At 47.8% G+C, this 17,498-nt stretch overlaps 1 protein-coding gene across 1 annotated transcript in view; it reads right to left on the minus strand.

The window, feature by feature from the left end:
• The window catches only part of ACAN (aggrecan), a 49,130-nt gene that overhangs the window by 6,657 nt on the left and 24,975 nt on the right, over positions 1-17,498 (minus strand). Inside the window, exons 6-12 of the mRNA XM_064721958.1 lie at positions 16,847-17,140; positions 13,659-14,198; positions 13,005-13,179; positions 12,462-12,589; positions 12,048-12,341; positions 11,122-11,313; positions 7,820-11,005 (exon numbers count right to left, since the gene is read on the minus strand). Of these exons, the coding sequence (XP_064578028.1) occupies positions 7,820-11,005; positions 11,122-11,313; positions 12,048-12,341; positions 12,462-12,589; positions 13,005-13,179; positions 13,659-14,198; positions 16,847-17,140 (4,809 nt within the window). The remainder of the gene's footprint in view (positions 1-7,819; positions 11,006-11,121; positions 11,314-12,047; positions 12,342-12,461; positions 12,590-13,004; positions 13,180-13,658; positions 14,199-16,846; positions 17,141-17,498) is intronic.

Here is a 17,498-nt window from a genome sequence, read left to right on the forward strand (position 1 = left end):
CTGGGAGGCAACTCCACCAACAGGAGAACTTGTTTCCTCGCTTGTGTAGGAGGGAATATCACAGCCCTTGGGAGGGTTGTGTTTTATAACATAACTGCCACTGCTGCTGCTGGAAGAATGAAGGCAAGAGACCCAACCCACCCTACAAGGAGGACATTGTTTTTCTGGTGGTTGAACACCACTCTGAAGATATCAGGACAAAGTTTAGCAGGATGTATCCAACACACAGCACTGCCTGTGGTAATTCTTCCTTGTCTGCTGCATCCTCTGCCTGATGCATCAAACATGTAAACTTGTGTCTGTGTCTCCACCAGCTAAAGGTCTATGAGGAGGAATGTGGAATTCTTCCATAAGTCAGAAACATCCTCAAATAGATCTCTATGTCCTAAGCAGTGTTCCTGGGTCCATTCTCACTAATAGTTTCTTCCTAACCATAATTTAGATGAAGTTCTGCATCAAGAAATCTCTTCTCAGTGAAGATGAAGAAAGTGCAGAGAAGAAAAAAAGTGGGTTCAAAGGTGGTTCAGAGCCCCTCAACTTTTTCTCTTTGAGGATCTCAGACCTGGCTATGGGTGCTTATTCCTTGGTGAGGGATACTGCAGTGCAGTGACATTTTCTCCAGACCTGTCCCCACTATGTGCTCTTCTGCTTGTGCTGAGAATGGAAGAAGCTGGTACATCTTTTCCAGCTGTGGACTCCATATTGGTGGAGAGAGCTTTGGAATCAGAAGAAGGGTCATTCAGAATGGAATGATTTCAGATACATTCAACTCAGAAACAAGGGGGAATACTGAGGAAGGAAATGGGAACACATCCACGCAGGCTGGATTAAATGATGGCTGGTCAGATCCTCGTGTGAGACAGCGTTCCTTTCACACTCAGGAGAAATGTAAGGCTTTAAAAGTGGTGACTCCATGCTCTTCTTGTGGATGACAGGGTTAGCAAGGAAAGATTCAAAGATGATAAACACACTGGCTGTGGAAATAGCAGAGCAGAGAGTCCCCAAGATCTGTGTTCCTCTTCTGACTGGGGTGTATTTGGTTGGGTATTGTTTTCTTGGAGCTGAGGCCCAGCTGCTCAGTGTCCCCAGGCACAGTAGAGCAGATGGGCGTTACACTCCCTGTGGCTGTCCAGTGACTCAGTGGCCAAGGTCTGGTACGTCATCTAAAAGCTGACATGCTCTGTAATGTGCCTAAGTGATAGAAAAAATCCTTTCTGGCCTTGGATGGTGAATCTGCGTGTGCTTTGGAGCAAGGAGATTGTCATCTTTACTCTAGGCTGTATCACTGTGAGCAGTGAAATCATTCCTCAGATGGCTGATGAGCCTTTACTCCAGTTTTGCAGTTCTTTGAGAGAATGAATTTTTCACTCTGGATTGCCATTCTAAATCTCACGGATTCTTTTTGGATTTCTTTGTTCACTGCAAAATGAAGATAATCCCTGTTTCCATGATGCTAGCAAATACTTGAGACTTTGCAGAACAAAATGGGAGTCACAAGCCTAGAGGAAGAATAGAGGAGCTGAACTTGGCTGAGTATTGCTTATTAGTCACACTTGGAGTTCCTAGAAGATAGAGAGCATAGAGAAAAACAAGGCATCCTGAGGGGTGATTGCAACTCAAGAGGTCCTTTGGGCTTCTTCAACAGCAGTGGCAGCAGAAGTTCATGTTGATTCCAGTGGGCTCCAGCTGAACACGTAAGGAAAGGCTTTCCTTCATTCGTCAGGCTCCATGAAGTGGAAAGAACACTGCAGAGGAGGGAGGGAAGCACTCACAAGAGCTCAAGCTGAATGTTTAGCAGTGGATAATGAGCCTTCAGCTGTCTTCAGCCATGTGGAATAAAACTTGGCGTGTCCAAGATCTCTTCTGAGATGCAGGAGACCTGCTGTGTGCTTCCCTGGCCTTGGAGGAGGGGGAGCTGGCACACATGTGCAAAGTCATTGTCACAAATTTCTAGCTGGGAAATAAGTCTGGAACAGAGTTTCCTTTTACAGATATTGCATATAATATGGTTGCACATATTATATATGCAGTAAAAAAAACCTCTGATTATAATATATATGTTACATATCTCTCCACACGTATACATATATATTTTTGTATATAACATGTAGAGAAAGGGTGTGTACTTGTAGGTAATGTTGGAGAAAAAAACATCAAATACAAGTGAGACATAGGCAGGTTTTTCCCCCAGAATTATGCTTCAGTGTTTTAAACACGTGATGGTCATAAACACCAAATTCCCCTTCAGCCTATTGGGCTGCCGAGGCAGTGACCCTCTCTCCATCTAGATGTAGAATCACCTCACCAAGCTGATATTGAAAAACTCAAATATATCTGTCAGGTTGGAGAAAGTGTTGCTGATTCTGATCCTCCCAGAAAATCTGGATCTCAGAGGTATTCAAGAAAGGTCTAAATGGTAAATTTGGCAGTGACATCACCTCTGGAAACCCTGGCAATTGGTTTGTGGGTGTTTCTAAGATAAGGCACGTAAGCCACAAACACGATTTAGGAGGTGAGAACTCCATTAAAAAAAAATCCATCTATTACACAACACTTAGTATTTGTTTGTGGGTTTTTTTTTCCATAGCCTTTTATATGCTATAAATGTGCCTAATTCCACTTTGTTCAGAGCTAGATGGGGTTAGCAAATCACTGCACGCCTCTTGAGGCAGCTGCAGAGCCTGCAGCACGCTAGGACAGCACAGAGCTGCCTGCCAGGTACCCTGACACTCAGGCCTTAGACAACACGAGCTATTTATTATTTGCTTGGCTGAGCAGTCATCCAAAAAGTCAGTGCTGCTTCGCGAGGCAGCTCAAGCGCTTATCAGCTGACAAGGAGACGGGACCGCTGCTATTATTGCCCGAGCTGACAAAGGACAGCGATAGGCGATAGTCGAGGAATGCAGAGGGGAGACAGCGCTCGCCTTCGAGAGCTGCAGCTGTAAAACAAAGACGGGGAGAAAATGCCTGGCTGTGCCAAGAATAGGAAACCCAGTTAGAACTGTGTTATTAACTCACTTCTTGAGGATAACGCAGAATTAGCAATTCTTCTAAAGAGGATTCATGCTGCATTTAATATTGCCCAGAAGTTGCAAAAATTCCCCCAATTCTACTGTCACAACATTTTCTATTTTTTGCTACTAACAGGACCCAAGGTCTAACTTTTAGATCTTTTTCTTTTCTTTGTAGTAAACCAATTACAACAAAATGGACAATGTAAACCAGGTCTTGCATCTGGAAGATGTAAACTGTTGGCTGGAGAAAGCAAGGGGAGTCACACAGCTGCAATGCAAAGTTTGAGTTTGTTCCACCATTTTCTTCCTAAGACTTCTTCTCCATTGCCAGATATACACTATATTTAGTCAGAATAATTTTCTTTTTGTGCAACTAAAAGCAAGAGAAGTATTCTTGTCATTGCTGACCCTGGTAGGGGGAGGCTTGAGCTAGATCATCTTTCCAACCCTGACCATTTTATGACTGTATGATTCTCCCAATGCCTTTGAAAAAAAATTTTTGTACTAGATCATGGAAATTGGAAAGAGAAACATGGAAGAAATGAAAGAAAAATAGTTTGGCCCTGGTTTTGCTCAGAAGGCAATGTAAAAGTGAACATGCAGTGTCAGTGGTGAGAAGGAAATACTTTTGAAATTCTCCATCTCAAGCTGAGACAACAACACCAGAAACAATGCTACCATTTCCTAAAATAGTGCAGTCTGTGCATTTCTCTCCATGGCTGCCTATATGGAAGATGAGCAAGAATATCCATTAAACAAGGTTATCTTTGTGCTTAAAACATCTACCAGGGAGAAGCAGCTGGTGAACAGAGAGGATGCTGTCACCCAAACCCTGAACAAACTGTAGTTTACCTGAAGCTGTGAGTAAGAGGTTTAGTAATATATTCTATGATATTTCTATACCCTCCTGTTTTTGTTCTACAGAGCAGAAAAGGTCAGAGAGAAGGGCAAGGCATTTTCAGGATGCCCAACAGGATCCCCTGTTGTGCCCCTCACCCTTTCTTTGTAGGCCTTCTTGTAAGTGCAATTATCCAAAGAGGGAATCAGAGACCAACTAGATAATTATCTCCTAGAGACTGGGTGAAAAAAAATCCAGGTACAAATTAAATTTGCTTTTCAGAGTCTGCTGGGAAGTTGGAACTACTGATCTGATAGCTCAAACATCAAAGGAAAACATTGGAACAATTGTAGGGTGAGTCCTAGAAGAAAAGAATAGGGTGAGTTGGGGAAACCAGTTCTCTCACATTTTAAGTTAGATGCTAGTATTGAACATCACGTAGCCAGCCACTGACTTACAATGAGCAATTAAGTAATTAAAATAATTAACTACAATAATTGAATGAAAGCCTCCCTGCAGCAGAAGGGGCTGGCATTGCTGTAGCCTTAAAAAAACTATTTTACTAGAGACTGGGAATTTCCAGGAGGATTTGTTGATCTGTTGGAACCTTCAATTTGTCCAACGCTTTCATAGAAGAAGAGCTCAAGAAGTTTGGATATCTCCGTCTCCGAATATTATTTGTAAAAGTAAATGGACGTGGAACTAACACCAGTCCAAGACTGCAGGCTAGGCTTTGTTTAAGCAAATTAACTTGTGATGCAAAGCAGACAGTGGGTCCAGGAGACACCAAATCACCTGCTTGGCCACAAAGGGTCTGTGCCTCTCAGCCAGGACTGGGACCTCCATCTCTTTCTTGAGAGCATCATTTGCACTCCACATTGGGTGAAACATTCTGAATCAGGGGAATATTTTCTTGACTTTTTTTCTAGATGATTTTCTCTGGACCGACAAAACTCAATCCCTTGGACTTACAGGTTGTGAAGAATGAGGAAAGCCCATTGAGACCCTTCCTCATTTGTATTCTAGCCTTCTCCTGTGTGGGGCCATAGGCATCAGACTTTATGGACTTGTTTCACCAGAGACAAGCAAAACTTCACATAAAAAGATGCCATTTCAGCACATTTCTCTTTTCCCCCACAATTGGAGTGAAGTTTTTCAGTCGCTGACTGGTCTGAGAGCTCCAAACCGCAGCCTTTCACTGAAGTGCCAACATGTTTTTTCAGCTAATAATTATTTGTCTTCAAATGTTACCAGAAGCAAAAAGACCCGCTGACTTGGCAAAACCCTGGGTGAGGAAGCCAAGCCTATGGACAATTCTTTCAGCTTGTGGGGTTCCTGTCCTCATGGAGGAATCAAATGCTGACTAAAGACATGTATATGCACAGCCTTCAATTTGGTAAAACACTAAAACATACTGGCACTCCAAGTGTTAATCTTCAGTCTTCTGGCTCTGGCTTTTAGGGATACTTTTAGGCTCCAGCAGAGCAGAATAATATCATTCTTTTTAAATCATCCCACTAAATAGACTGCTGGATCTAACTGGAACCCTCCAAAAACAGGGCCAGAGGGCAAAATCCACATATCTTCCTGTTCCTCTCTCTAAGCTCCTGGAAAGCTGAGCCAGCTTCACCTGTGCTTTAATGTCAGTGAAAATCCCTGCACTGCATGGGCACCCACTGCACCCTCCAAACCCTGAGCACAGTCCAAGGAATGCACGTGGCAGCTGACAGTTTTTGCAAGAGCTAAATTTCAAGACTGGGAAGCTTCAAGTGAAAAGGCAGCCACAACATGGAAAACAGCATTTTGGGATCCAGCCTACTGTTCTTCCATGTAGACTTCCCATGTTCACAATCCCCAGACCTCTGTAAAAAGTAACAACCCAAAAAAAGAAACCTAGGATTCCTTTTTTTTTCTTTTTTTTTGTACTTTTTTTTCTTTTGTCATCTCTTTGCTGTAATTCTCTAGAAAAGGTTTGCTTTGTTTTAGGGGTGTTCTGAATTCATGGTCAACAAACTTTATTGCCACCTAGATGAGCTTACTTCATACCCTGACCAGGACTGCATTTAACTCTGTAGGGACATTGTAGTAAAATTTACCAATATAAAGAAAAGTTTCACCCTAGAATATCTTCCCATGTGGGAGTTCCAGCCATACACATGTGTTCAAGCCCACTTCTAATTTATAAAATGTACAATTAAATTTCAGGCAGTGTTTGCTTACCTCTTGCTGTCTCCTGCTAAGAAACCCCAGCTGTTACATTGTCCTCTCTGTGACTTGCAAATACACATATTCCATTTCAGAACATTTTTCAAGATTCTTCACACATGAGCTGCTGAACACATGGTTTTCTTTCAAAATACTTCACAAAAATGTTGGCTAACAAATGGTCTGAGGAATCTGGCAATTGCCTTGTGGTTGATTTTTAAAAAGAAAAAGCAGTGGAATAAAATCCATATTTTGGGGCCAATATTTTTTTTAATTTTTTTTTTTTTTTTTTTTTTTTTTACTAAGCCTCACTGTCTTCCTTCCTTCCCCTCAGTGCTGCCTTTGCTGGCTTATTTTTGTCTCTGGGTTTGGACGTGGCAGTGGGCATGGCCCAAAAGCAGAGCCTGCTTTTGCAAGAAGGGTTTTTGGGGGTCCATGACTCCTGTGCCACCCGGTGCTGTGCCAGGCTGGTGCGGTGCACTGGGAATGACCCTGCTGTCATTATTCTGCCCTCACCCACTCCTGCAGCATGGCCAGGGCACTGCTCAGCACGGGCAGAGGGCACTGCAGGTGTGCTGTGAGCAGGGCTGAACAAAGGTTTGTGATTACCTGTGCTCACAGAGGGAAATGCAGTGACTCATCCGGGACACTTAGGGGGTGGAAATGACGTTGGAAACCAGGCTGAGCTTCACAAAGCCCTGCACTTACAGACCCTTACTGAGTCCAGAGCTAGCCATGCTGAATGCTGTAAATTGACCCAAAAGAAGCAGTTTAGGAGGTAGCATGGGAAGCAGTGGAACTGATGACACTTTTGCCAGAAGGAAGTGAGGAAATCTCTCTGCACATCCATTTTGTACCATACTTAAGCAATGTGTGGCCCTGCAAGAACATGTGGCCCTTTGAGAACTGAGGACATGCAGGACATTAATACAGCAACACAAGCACTGATGGCTTTCCAATGAGTCCTGTCCCCAGGTGCCAGCTCCTGATGGCAGCAAAGGGAACCAAGCTGTGTCCAGGGTTGCTGCAGGATGTCCTGTGTTACCAGGACTGGGCATCTCCCTTGGCCAAGAGGCACAATATTTTCCATTTTGGTTTTTTTTCCTCCCTATAGTGCACCGATGCTTTCACAGCATGCAAACTCCTCTCAGGAAATGTTCACCAGAATGCCAGGAGAGCAACAAGGGGGCCCAACCAAAGACAGAGCACTAAAACACTAAAAAGGCAGGGTGGGGAGAAGGGCATTTATCAACAGGGCTGACAAAAGCTAGTGATGCTCTGAGCATTATCTCACACTTTTATCCCATTGTAGCTGCAGAGAGCAGCATAAGACAGACCAGAGGGTGGCCACAGGCTGAGCAATACTTGGGGGTAGGCAGCAAGTCAGCCCAAATGGAAAAAGAAACAGGACTGAGACTAGCAGCCCATCTTCTCCAACTTGTCAGCTGCATGCAGGCTGGAAAACTCTGGACATGTAGAGGTGGCACTGAGGGACATGGGTTAGTGGTGGACTCGGCAGTGTTAGGTTAATGGTTGGATTCTGTGATGATAAATGTCTTTTTCAACTTAAACAATTCTATGATTCTGTGATCATGACCTGTGGAAACCCCCATGTTTATGGCTTTCCATCAGAACAATGCTCTGCTCAAGTCTGCTTCCGTGTTAATGCTCTCTGCTGTATAAAAACCAAAAAAAAAAAAGTGACAGCTATGCCCCCTCCTTCCCTTCCACAAAGCTTTCCCTTCCATATGAGACACATTACCTTCTGTAGTGGGTCCTAATGCGTCAATTGCTTCTTGTGAGACTTGGGGCAGGGCAGCAGTGGTGGTGGCCAGCAGATGGGGATTGTCTGGAGCAACAGCTGTCTCTGTCTCTTGTTCTGACACCACAGGAGGGGAAGGCTCCATTTCAAGCTGAGCCTCTTCAGGGTTCCTGAGTCCCTGTGTTGGTTCAACATCTGGAGTCCTGGTACTAATTACAGTGTCTGGGGCAGAGGTTTCCCTCGAAATGCCTGCGATAGAGTGTGTCACAGCTCCAGATGTTGTGTCAGGAATCTCCCTCTCCTCAGGAGTACCAAAGGGCTCCCCGCTGGCCAAAGATGTGGCAGCTGTTTTGATGTTATCAGTCGGCAATGCAGATGCTTCCCCACTGGTTTCATGGAGTGTGGATGTTTCTATGCTGATCTCAGGAAATGTCTCTCCGCGGGCTTCTTGACTTGTGGGTGTTCCTATTCTGATTTCAGGAAATGCAGAAGTTTCCCCACTGACTTCTTGAACTGTGGATGTTTCTATGAAAATTTCAGGATAGGCAGATGTTTCACTCCTGGCTTCTTGACTTGTTGGTGTTTCTATGCTGAACTCAGGGAATGCAGATGTCTCCCCACTGATATCATGGACTGTAGAGGTTTCTATGCTAATCTCAGGAAATGTGGATGTTTCACCTCGAGCTTCTTCACCTGTGGATGTTTCTATTCTAATCTCAGGAAATGCAGGTATTTCACCACTGGTTTCATGGATTGTCGAAGTTTCTATGCTAATTTCAGGAAAAGAGGACATGTCCCCACTGATTTCATGGACTGTAGAAGTTTCTATGCTGATTTCAGGAAACGCAGAAGTTTCCCCACTGGTTTCATGGACTGTTGAAGTTTCTATGCTAATTTCTGGGTAGGCAGATGTTTCACCCCTGGCTTCTTGATTTGTGTATGTTTCTATTCTAATTTCAGGAAATGCAGAACTTTCTCCACTAATTTCATGCACTGTTGAAGTTTCTATGCTGATTTCAGGAAACGCAGAAGTTTCCCCACTGGTTTCGTGGACCGTCGAAGCTTCTATGCTGATTTCAGGATAGCCAGATATCTCACCCCTGGCCTCTTGGCTTGTGAATGTTTCTATTCTAATTTCAGGAAATGCAGACGTTTCCCCACTGATGTCTTGACTTGTGGATGTTTCTATTCTAATTTCAGGAAATGCAGATGTTTCCCCACTGATTTCTTGTATTGTGGACGTTTCTGTGCCACTTCCAGGAAACGCAGAGGTTTCCCCACTTTCTTCTTGACCAGTGGATGCTTCTATGATAATTTCAGGATACCCAGATGTTTCACCCCTGGCTTCCTGACTTGTGGACGTTTCTGTGACAATTTCAGGAAATGCAGAGGTTTCCCCACTGATTTCTTGAATTGTTGATGTTTCCGTGCTAAATTCGGGAAATGCAGATGCCTCCCCACTGATTTCATGAATCGTGGATGTTTCTGTACCCGTTTCAGGAAATGCAGATGTTTCACCACTGATTTCATAAGCTGTTGATGTTTCTAGAGCACTTTCTGGCAGTGCAGATGTTTCCCCACTTAGTTCACCAGATCCAGAGCCTTCACCACTTGTCCCCAAACCATAGGGAAACGTGACAGTTTCCCCACCCAGTTCCTGTGATATCGTTGGTCTTGTCACGACTTCTACTAAATCAGAAGTGACTAAAGTGATTCCTGGGAGCCCTGAGGCCTCCCCACTGATATCAGCCACTGTTGAAGACTGTCCACTCAGATCTGTGGCTCCAGAAAAGTCTCCGCTGATGTATGGGATTCCAGATGGCTCTCCACTCAAGTCTCCTGAGGGAAAACCACTGGTCTCCACAGCTCCAGACCCTTCTCCAGATAGTCCTCTGTCTCCAGAAGTAAATCCACTGATTTCTATCATCCCAGATGGTCCTTCTCCCACTTCTTGTGCCACTGATGGCTGTGTTACAACTTCCACCAAAGTGGTATCCACAAGAGACACCGTGGGAAAGCCAGAGGTGAGTCCACTTTCCTCTCCAGAGAGCAGACCACTGGTGACATCAACTCCAGAGATGTCTCCGCTGCTGTCCGTCACTCCGCTCGGGTATCCGCTCATCTCCAGCCCTCCAGAAGCACTCCCACCAAAGTCTACATGCCCAGAAGTCTCACCACTGATGTCTAAACTCCCAGACACCATGCCTGATCCATCTTCATCACCTGAAGGCAATCCACTGGTTTCCAAAGTCTCTTTTGCCTCTGCTCCTGTAACTGGTGAGGTTGTTGTCACTTCCTCCAGAGTGGCATCTACGAAGGTGACGCCAGAGGCCTCGCTGCTTCCCTCTGTACCAGAGGTAAGGCCACTCAGGTCCACCTGGCCACTGATCTCGTGTGTTCCAGATGTTTCTCCACTGCCATCCAGTCCTGAGGGAAAGCCACTAAGCTCAGACCCTCCCGAGGACAGCCCGCTGAGCTCGGGTACCCCGGAGGGCTCCCCGCTGGCCTCAGCTCCTGAGGGCAAGCCATGGGTTCCACCACTGCTGTCCCACTCAGAGGAGGGTAGCCCTGACAGATCTCCCTCACCGCTGACTCCAATGGACCCTTTTCCCTCCTCTTGCCGTTCTGTCGCTGCTGTTACAACTTCCACCAATGTGGTATCCACGAGAGACACAGTGGGAAAACCAGAGGCCACTCCACTCTCCTCTCCTGATGACACGCCGCTGATGAGCTCAGTGCCAGAGATTTCTCCGCTCGCTCCAAAGGGCAGCCCGCTGCTTTCCACTTCAGGTGGCATCCCACTGATTTCTGGTATCCTTGAAACAGATACCGATGTCTCCCCGTCTGCAGAGGGCAGGCCACTGATATCAACAACGCCAGAGGACACACCGCTCAGGTCTCCTGAGGGCAGCCCACTTTCTCCAGGTGGGAATCCACTGGCATGCAAGTCTACTGATGGTAATCCGCTCTCTCCAATGGCCGAGTGGTCTCCACTAAGATCAAAACCTCCAGAAGCTGGTTCTCCACTTGTATCTGGAACTCCAGGAACCCACCCAGACGCTGAAGATTCACCACTGACTTGATGCTCTCCAGACTGAGTCACCTCCTCTGACACTTCGCTGAGGGAAGCGTTGGTACTGGTTTCCTCTGGTACTATGGTAGCTGGAGGAAAAGCAGATGGACTCACTGGAAAAAAAAGAACAAAGAGAAGGAGTTGGGAAAATTATTCATACTTTGTGAGGGTCCCAACCCTACCCCACCAGCCCAGCACGACACAGACTACAAGGAAGCTCTGAACGCACCTGAGAGCAGTGACACATCTGTTGGAAAGACCTCTGTGCCCCAGGCTGTCTGATTCTCAGGCTGAGTGGCAGACTCTGTCTCCATGGTCACCTCCTCTCCTGAGGGCACCCCCTCCACTCCAGGGATCACTTGTGTTGCCAGCACATCTTCAAAGAACGGGGTGACCCCCTCCTCCTCCACAGGAGGCAGAGCTGGAACAAAAAGACATTGGAAGGAGTTTCCAAAAATTCACAATCCAAGACGCCGGTGATGTGCTGCGTTCAAACCGGCACTCCAACATTCCCAGCCTTCCTTCTGAAATCCCTTTCCCTGAGGAGACAGGTTTCTGTGCCCTGCAGCGGCGGGAGGCTATTGGAATTATTACCAATATAAGCAGATGGGACGTGCCTGAGCTAGTCTGGCCTTGTGTTTGACCAAAGGTGGCAACTGTGGTGTTTTCACCTCAGAGACACCTTTAGCTAGCTGGATGCTGCAGCTGCATGCTAGAGACAAGTCCAGGCATGCAGGAGCTCAGGTTTACCTCTGGTGGAGAAGTTTTAAGGTGAGGTAAAGGAAAAGGAGTCAGGTTCTGATGGAGGGTTTCAATCCAGAGCTTTATTCCTGGCCCACAGGCCTCTGAATCCCATAACAGCCCTAACAGAACCTTGAACCATGTGGTTGCTCTTCCTTTTAACCCCGGGGAGAGGGAAGGGGTAGGCATCCCAGCAACCAGGTAAGGGGTGGGGAAGTCTCAGGGGACAAATGACACTTGGATGGCCCAATGTCCTCCACGGCTGAGAGGCATCTTTTGAACTCTGCCAATCACTGACAGACAGCACTCAGCAGGGCAAGGGATGGGGAGGGAGAGGTGGCTGGCAGGCCTGGGGAAAGACTGGGATAAACTGAGGCAAGCTATGGCCTCACACCACAACAGGAGGGTGGGTACCTCTGAAGCAGAAGGCGTGATGCCGGGACAGCGGGTCGGGGAAGCCGGTCTGGTTGTGGTGCTGGTACACGGTTCTGACGCCCGGCGCGTCGCCACCGCACGCGGGCCGGGGGCTCACAATGGGGTAGCGCAGGCTGCCGTCCGCCAGCCAGCCCGCGTAGCACCGATCCAGGCCCTGCTTCCAGGCGGCGTGCAGCTGCCCAACAGAGGCCAGCGTGGCGTTCTGGCTCTGGCAGAACCGCTGGGCTTCGGGGAAGGTGAACTGCTCCGGCTGGGTTGCGAAGAACACATCGCCTGAGGGGTGGGAGGGAAAACACGGGTGAATCCCTGCATGCCAGACATCTACAGATAGAGGTGGAGGTGTGGGGCACATTTCTGCTCCACAACAGTGCTCAGGGGCTGGGGAGGATGTACCCTTGAGCCTGTCGATGTAGCAGTACACGTCGTAGGTCTCTGAGGCCGGGCGCATGCCGTATGACCGCACGCCTGGAGTGTTCTCTTTGTCTCCTATGCAGTTATTTCGGGGATTCACAATGGGATACCTACCAAAAAAAAAGGAAGAGAAGAGGTAATCCGAGGTCAGCCTTATGTAGCCAGAACTGAAGAACCTCAGTGTGCTTGGGAGTGGGACATGAACTCTTCACTGTTTGAGGTGCTCAGAGCCAGCAGTGTGACTTGGAGATCACTTACAGCTTGAGGCAATAAATACAAATTTCCTGCTACTCTTCTTCCACACCAGGAGGGCTCACTGATGCAAGATGTATACACAGGTTAAGAAATGAGGAAAAGAAGTGGGCAAAACCATGTCTGTTGGCTACTGAATGTCACAGCCTGGAGAAAATTTTGGGTCAACAAAGCTTTTGATCTTGAGGAGAGCAGCAGGACAACCCAGAGTAAAGCCTCAATGACTGAATGGCCATTTTGAAGGTTGTCTTCCCCAGGTCAGTGTAACTTTACCTGACTGTCTGGTCCCGCAGCCAGCCAGCATCACACTGGTCGAAGCCAGCCTCGTAGGCAGCCTGGAGCTGCTGGGGGGTGGCAATCACAGCGCTGTTCTCCAGGCAGGCCTTCTGGGCTTGGACAAAGGAGAAGGCGTATCTGCTGGTGGCTGCACGGTAGTGAAACACCACGCCTGGGGAAAGAGAAACTGTGGTGAGACAGCTGGTACAGGACTCCCCTGCACTGAGATGTGTGACCAGAAATGGTCTTCCAAAAACCAGTGCAAGGACCAGGCCCTCTCAAACCCCTTTTGATGGAAATGCCTCATTCATGGAGCCCTGCTGCCATTGAGGATGATGTTCTGGGGATCTCTTTAGTTCTCTAAGGTCTTCTTGCCTTGACTTTCCCCTTCTCAGGAGTCAGGGGGATATGGGAGAGGAGAGTGTGACCACTGCAGCCCAAGTATCAGCCAGCTGAGCTCTAGTCAGCACATGATGGGGTGGCCCACAGCCTTCTCCTCTCCCCTCCCGCTCCACTGTGATGGAGGCTCTCAGCCTGACCCCTAACAGGCCTGTGCACCTCTGTGATGGCAGAAACTCAGGCTGTTTTCAGCTGAATGGTTACCTCTAGAATGAGCTGGCCTTCAGGCTTCTCTCAGTCCTGGTGCCTTACCTGTGGGGGAGATGGGCTGCTCGGGAAGGTAGCCGGCACCGGGGGCAGCTGTCACTCGCACAAGCTGATCTTCCACTGTGAACACTGAGGCAGACTCCAGTTCCGGGGTGGCAGTCATCCCCACGACCTCTTCCGCCGAGCTCACCTCTGCTGTTTCAGTGCTGCTAGCAGTGCCAAAGGCTAAGGTGGTGAAGGCAGTGCCTAAATCTATGGTGGTGGCCTCTTCAGGTACAGTCCACACCGCTGTGCCATCCTCCCTGGTCACATTTTCCTCCTCTGTGGCAGCTGTCTCGGGTGTGAGAGCGGTGGTGAAGAGATCAGGCAGGGCAGTGAAGCTCTCGTCCAGCCTGGTGGCCGTGGGCGTGATCTCAATTGGCTCCAGGGTGGCGATGCTGCCGCGGGCCTCCTCCTCCGTGGCGTTGCGTGACAGGGGCAGCTCCACCTCGGTCTGGGTGACAGTCTGCACAGTGAAGGCACCGCCCAGCCCGCTGCCCAGCTCGTCAATGAACTGCCCCGGGACCAGGCTCTCAATGTCCTCCCCTGCATCAGGACACAAAGCAGCAATCAGAGGGGATAATGTCTGTGACAGTGTTCACAGGGGTCTGAGGATGAGGGAAGAGATGAGGATCTGACTCCATGTTTCAGAAGGCTTGATTTATTATTTTATGATATATATTATATTAAAAGTATACTAAAAGAATAGAAGAAAAGATTTCATCAGAAGGCTAGCTAAGAATAGAAAAAGGAAGAATGATAACAAAGGTTTGTGGCTCGGACAGAGAGTCCGAGCCAGCTGACTGTGATTGGCCATTAATTAGAAACAACTCTATGAGACCAATCACAGATGCACCTGTTGCATTCCACAGCAGCAGATAATCAATGTTTACATTTTGTTCCTGAGGCTTCTCAGCTTCTCAGGAGAAAAAATCCTAAGGAAAGGATTTTTCATAAAAGATGTCTGTGACAAATGTCAGCCTGATGAGCTGAGCTGCACGGGTGCTGCCTCCAAGGAGCAGCTGGGTGTCTCTGGTACGGGAGGATCAGGGAAATCATGACAGTTTGATAAGAGAAATGGTTTTCCTTCCTCCACTGTGGCTCTGTGCAACGCCTCAGCACGGAGGGCAGTGAGGAGGCACTGAGCCACCTCGTGCTCCAAATGTGGTCAATCAGCGGGGACATTGCCCTCGCTCCTGCCAGTTCCCCTTCCCGGGAACACCTTGCCCATATCCGAGTCTGCACTGACCCCTAGTGCCTGCCGCAAGGAAATTGGGTTGGACGGAGGGAAGTTGGGGGAACTTGGATAACCTCCACGGCAGATCCGTCTGAGAAAGACAATGGGATCCTCACACTCGGTGCATGAAACCTCAGCAGGATCACGATCTCCTGCTCTGCCTAGGCAGTGACTTGAGCTCATCCCCGTATGAGCATCCTAACCCACTGCCAGGACAGCCAAGGCCAGTTGCTGTACCAAACACACTGAAACAGCTCCCACCTTTCCCCTTCCAAATCACTTTCCTGCTCAAGTCATATCCCTTGGGTCTAGGACAACGTGCTTTACATGGCACTGAGCAGCTCAGCTGACAAGGGCAGTGGTTTGTAGAGCAGCATGAAACAGAACTGTGAGGGCACCTAAGGGAAGGGTGGATCACATCTTGGATGTGCAGCAAGGCAGGTCTTGGCTGGGGAGGAAAAAAGGATGAGACAATGCCCAGATTTTCCTCTAATAATGCTTTCCCTGCTCTATTTCCAATTCCATTTTACTGCTGGTTCATTTTAGGCAGTACTTTTCGGATCTCAAGGGATTCAGAGATTTCTATAAAGATGCTCAGAAAAGGACTGACCATATGCGGCAGTTTCAGAGGCAAACCCTGAGATAACCAAAAGGCTGTGGCTTGGTGGACCAGTCTTTAGCTTTGCCACATAACTGGGTACCTCCATGGGTCTGGGAGATGTACCTGGGCACAGCAGATTTGATCATAAGGGTTTCAACAAATATTTTAAAATACTGTTATTTTTTTAACTGTGGCAATCCTACTTGAATGTTAGCTTCTGGTTACCCTGAGTAGACAAAATATCACTGTTTCCCCCTCTTCTCGCTGCAGGGAACAGTGTAAAGTTAGGAGAAAGGGGGAGCAGCTGGGATGAAATTTTAATCCACAGTTTCCCAGAGACTGCATCAGTCTCAGATTTATCCCAGCATGGAAAGTCAGTCACGCATCTGTTCCACACCACATCTCATCACTACACACATCTTCAGGGTCAGACCTGTTCTCTTTCTCCTTCACCTCCTTCTCCAGCATTCAAAGTCTCCTATGTGAAGCACCTGAGCTCTGCTTCGTGTCTCCAGGAGAGCTTTAAAAGCAGGAGGGTGTGGGAGGACTGGAGAGATGGGAACTGTGTTACCCCCACCTCCACAGAGCCCCCCATGTGCAGGTCAAGCAGCCTTTCTAGATCTGCTTTCTACCTCAACACGAGCAGAGGACTTAGTCCTTTGCTAAACCTGCTTTCTCTTCTCTCTTTTTTTAAAATAACCTCAACATCAAAGAAGCAAGAGGTTGTCTCTGGCCAGGGAGCTCCTCTGTATTGTAAAAGCAGAGTGGCCCTGACAAAGGGGGGGAGAATGACTGCATCTGACTCCATTGATATCAGAAGGCTAATTAATTACTTTATTATACTATATTATTCTATACTACATTACACTGTATTACATTACATCTAAACTGAATCTTCACAAGCACCCAACTCAACTCAACTGCCCAGAATCTGGTGACTGTCTCCTGACCCACAGGAGACAAGTAGAAAAAAGGTCTCAGGATTTTCCACTGCAAGAAAACTGAATAGCAACTTCTAGCTTAAACTGTAATGTACTAACTTTTGGTGATTGGAGAACAGTAACATGAATGTGGTAATTATAGTAGTTGTGATAGGCTATAGATAATAGTTAAGGTATAGATTGGTTTTACTGTACTAAGATGCCCAGCAAAGAAAAGTTTATAATGCAACGTAACCAAAACCAAAGGGTCTCCAGGCCTGCCTGCAGCTGGAGCTGACAGCTGTAGACACAGGCTCTGGGCTGCTGTAACATCTTGGATGGAATAAACTGCATTTTGGAGAGCCCCTGGAGTCCTGCATCCGTCATTTCAGCTCTTACACAGAGTCGCTGTGAGCAGCAGAGATTTGAGACTCACCGCTGTAGCAGATGGCGTCGTAGCGCGAGTCGGGGTGCGGGTACCCGGTCTGGTTGGCGTGCAGGTACACCGTCCTCACGCCCACCAGGTTGCCCCCGCAGTTGGGGCGCGCCCGGGAGATGGGGTAGCGCACGCTGCGGTCGGCCAGCCAGCCCGCGCTGCACACATCCATGCCGTCCTTCCAGGCCAGGTACAGCTCCCCCGTGGTGGCCAGGCGTGCTCCCAAACTGCGGCATTTGTCAAACGCTTCTTGAAAGGTGAACTTCTCCGGGGCGGTGGCGTAGAAGACTTTGCCTGCAATCACATCATCCGTTAGCGCAGGAATTATTGAGAATCAAAGGAGACTCCAACAAAGGGGAGAGAGAATGGTGCATCTGACTCCATCATCAGGAGGGTAAAAATTACTTTATTATACTATACTATGTACATCGCATCTAAACTGAATCTGCCATGCACTCACTCTTGCTCACAACTGCTCACACTGCACTCATCTCTCCTTCTCTCATGACTGTCCCATGATAATCTGACACACACACACACTTCTTGGCCCTCATAGGCCAAGGGAACAAAACATCCTCACTTTGGCTTGCTGTGCCTGTGTTGTGCTAAAGTAGAATGCAATCTCCATATTGCGTTCTACTTTAGCACAACA

The sequence above is a fragment of the Zonotrichia leucophrys genome, chromosome 10 (assembly GCF_028769735.1).
Source record: "Zonotrichia leucophrys gambelii isolate GWCS_2022_RI chromosome 10, RI_Zleu_2.0, whole genome shotgun sequence".
Lineage (NCBI taxonomy): Eukaryota > Metazoa > Chordata > Aves > Passeriformes > Passerellidae > Zonotrichia > Zonotrichia leucophrys.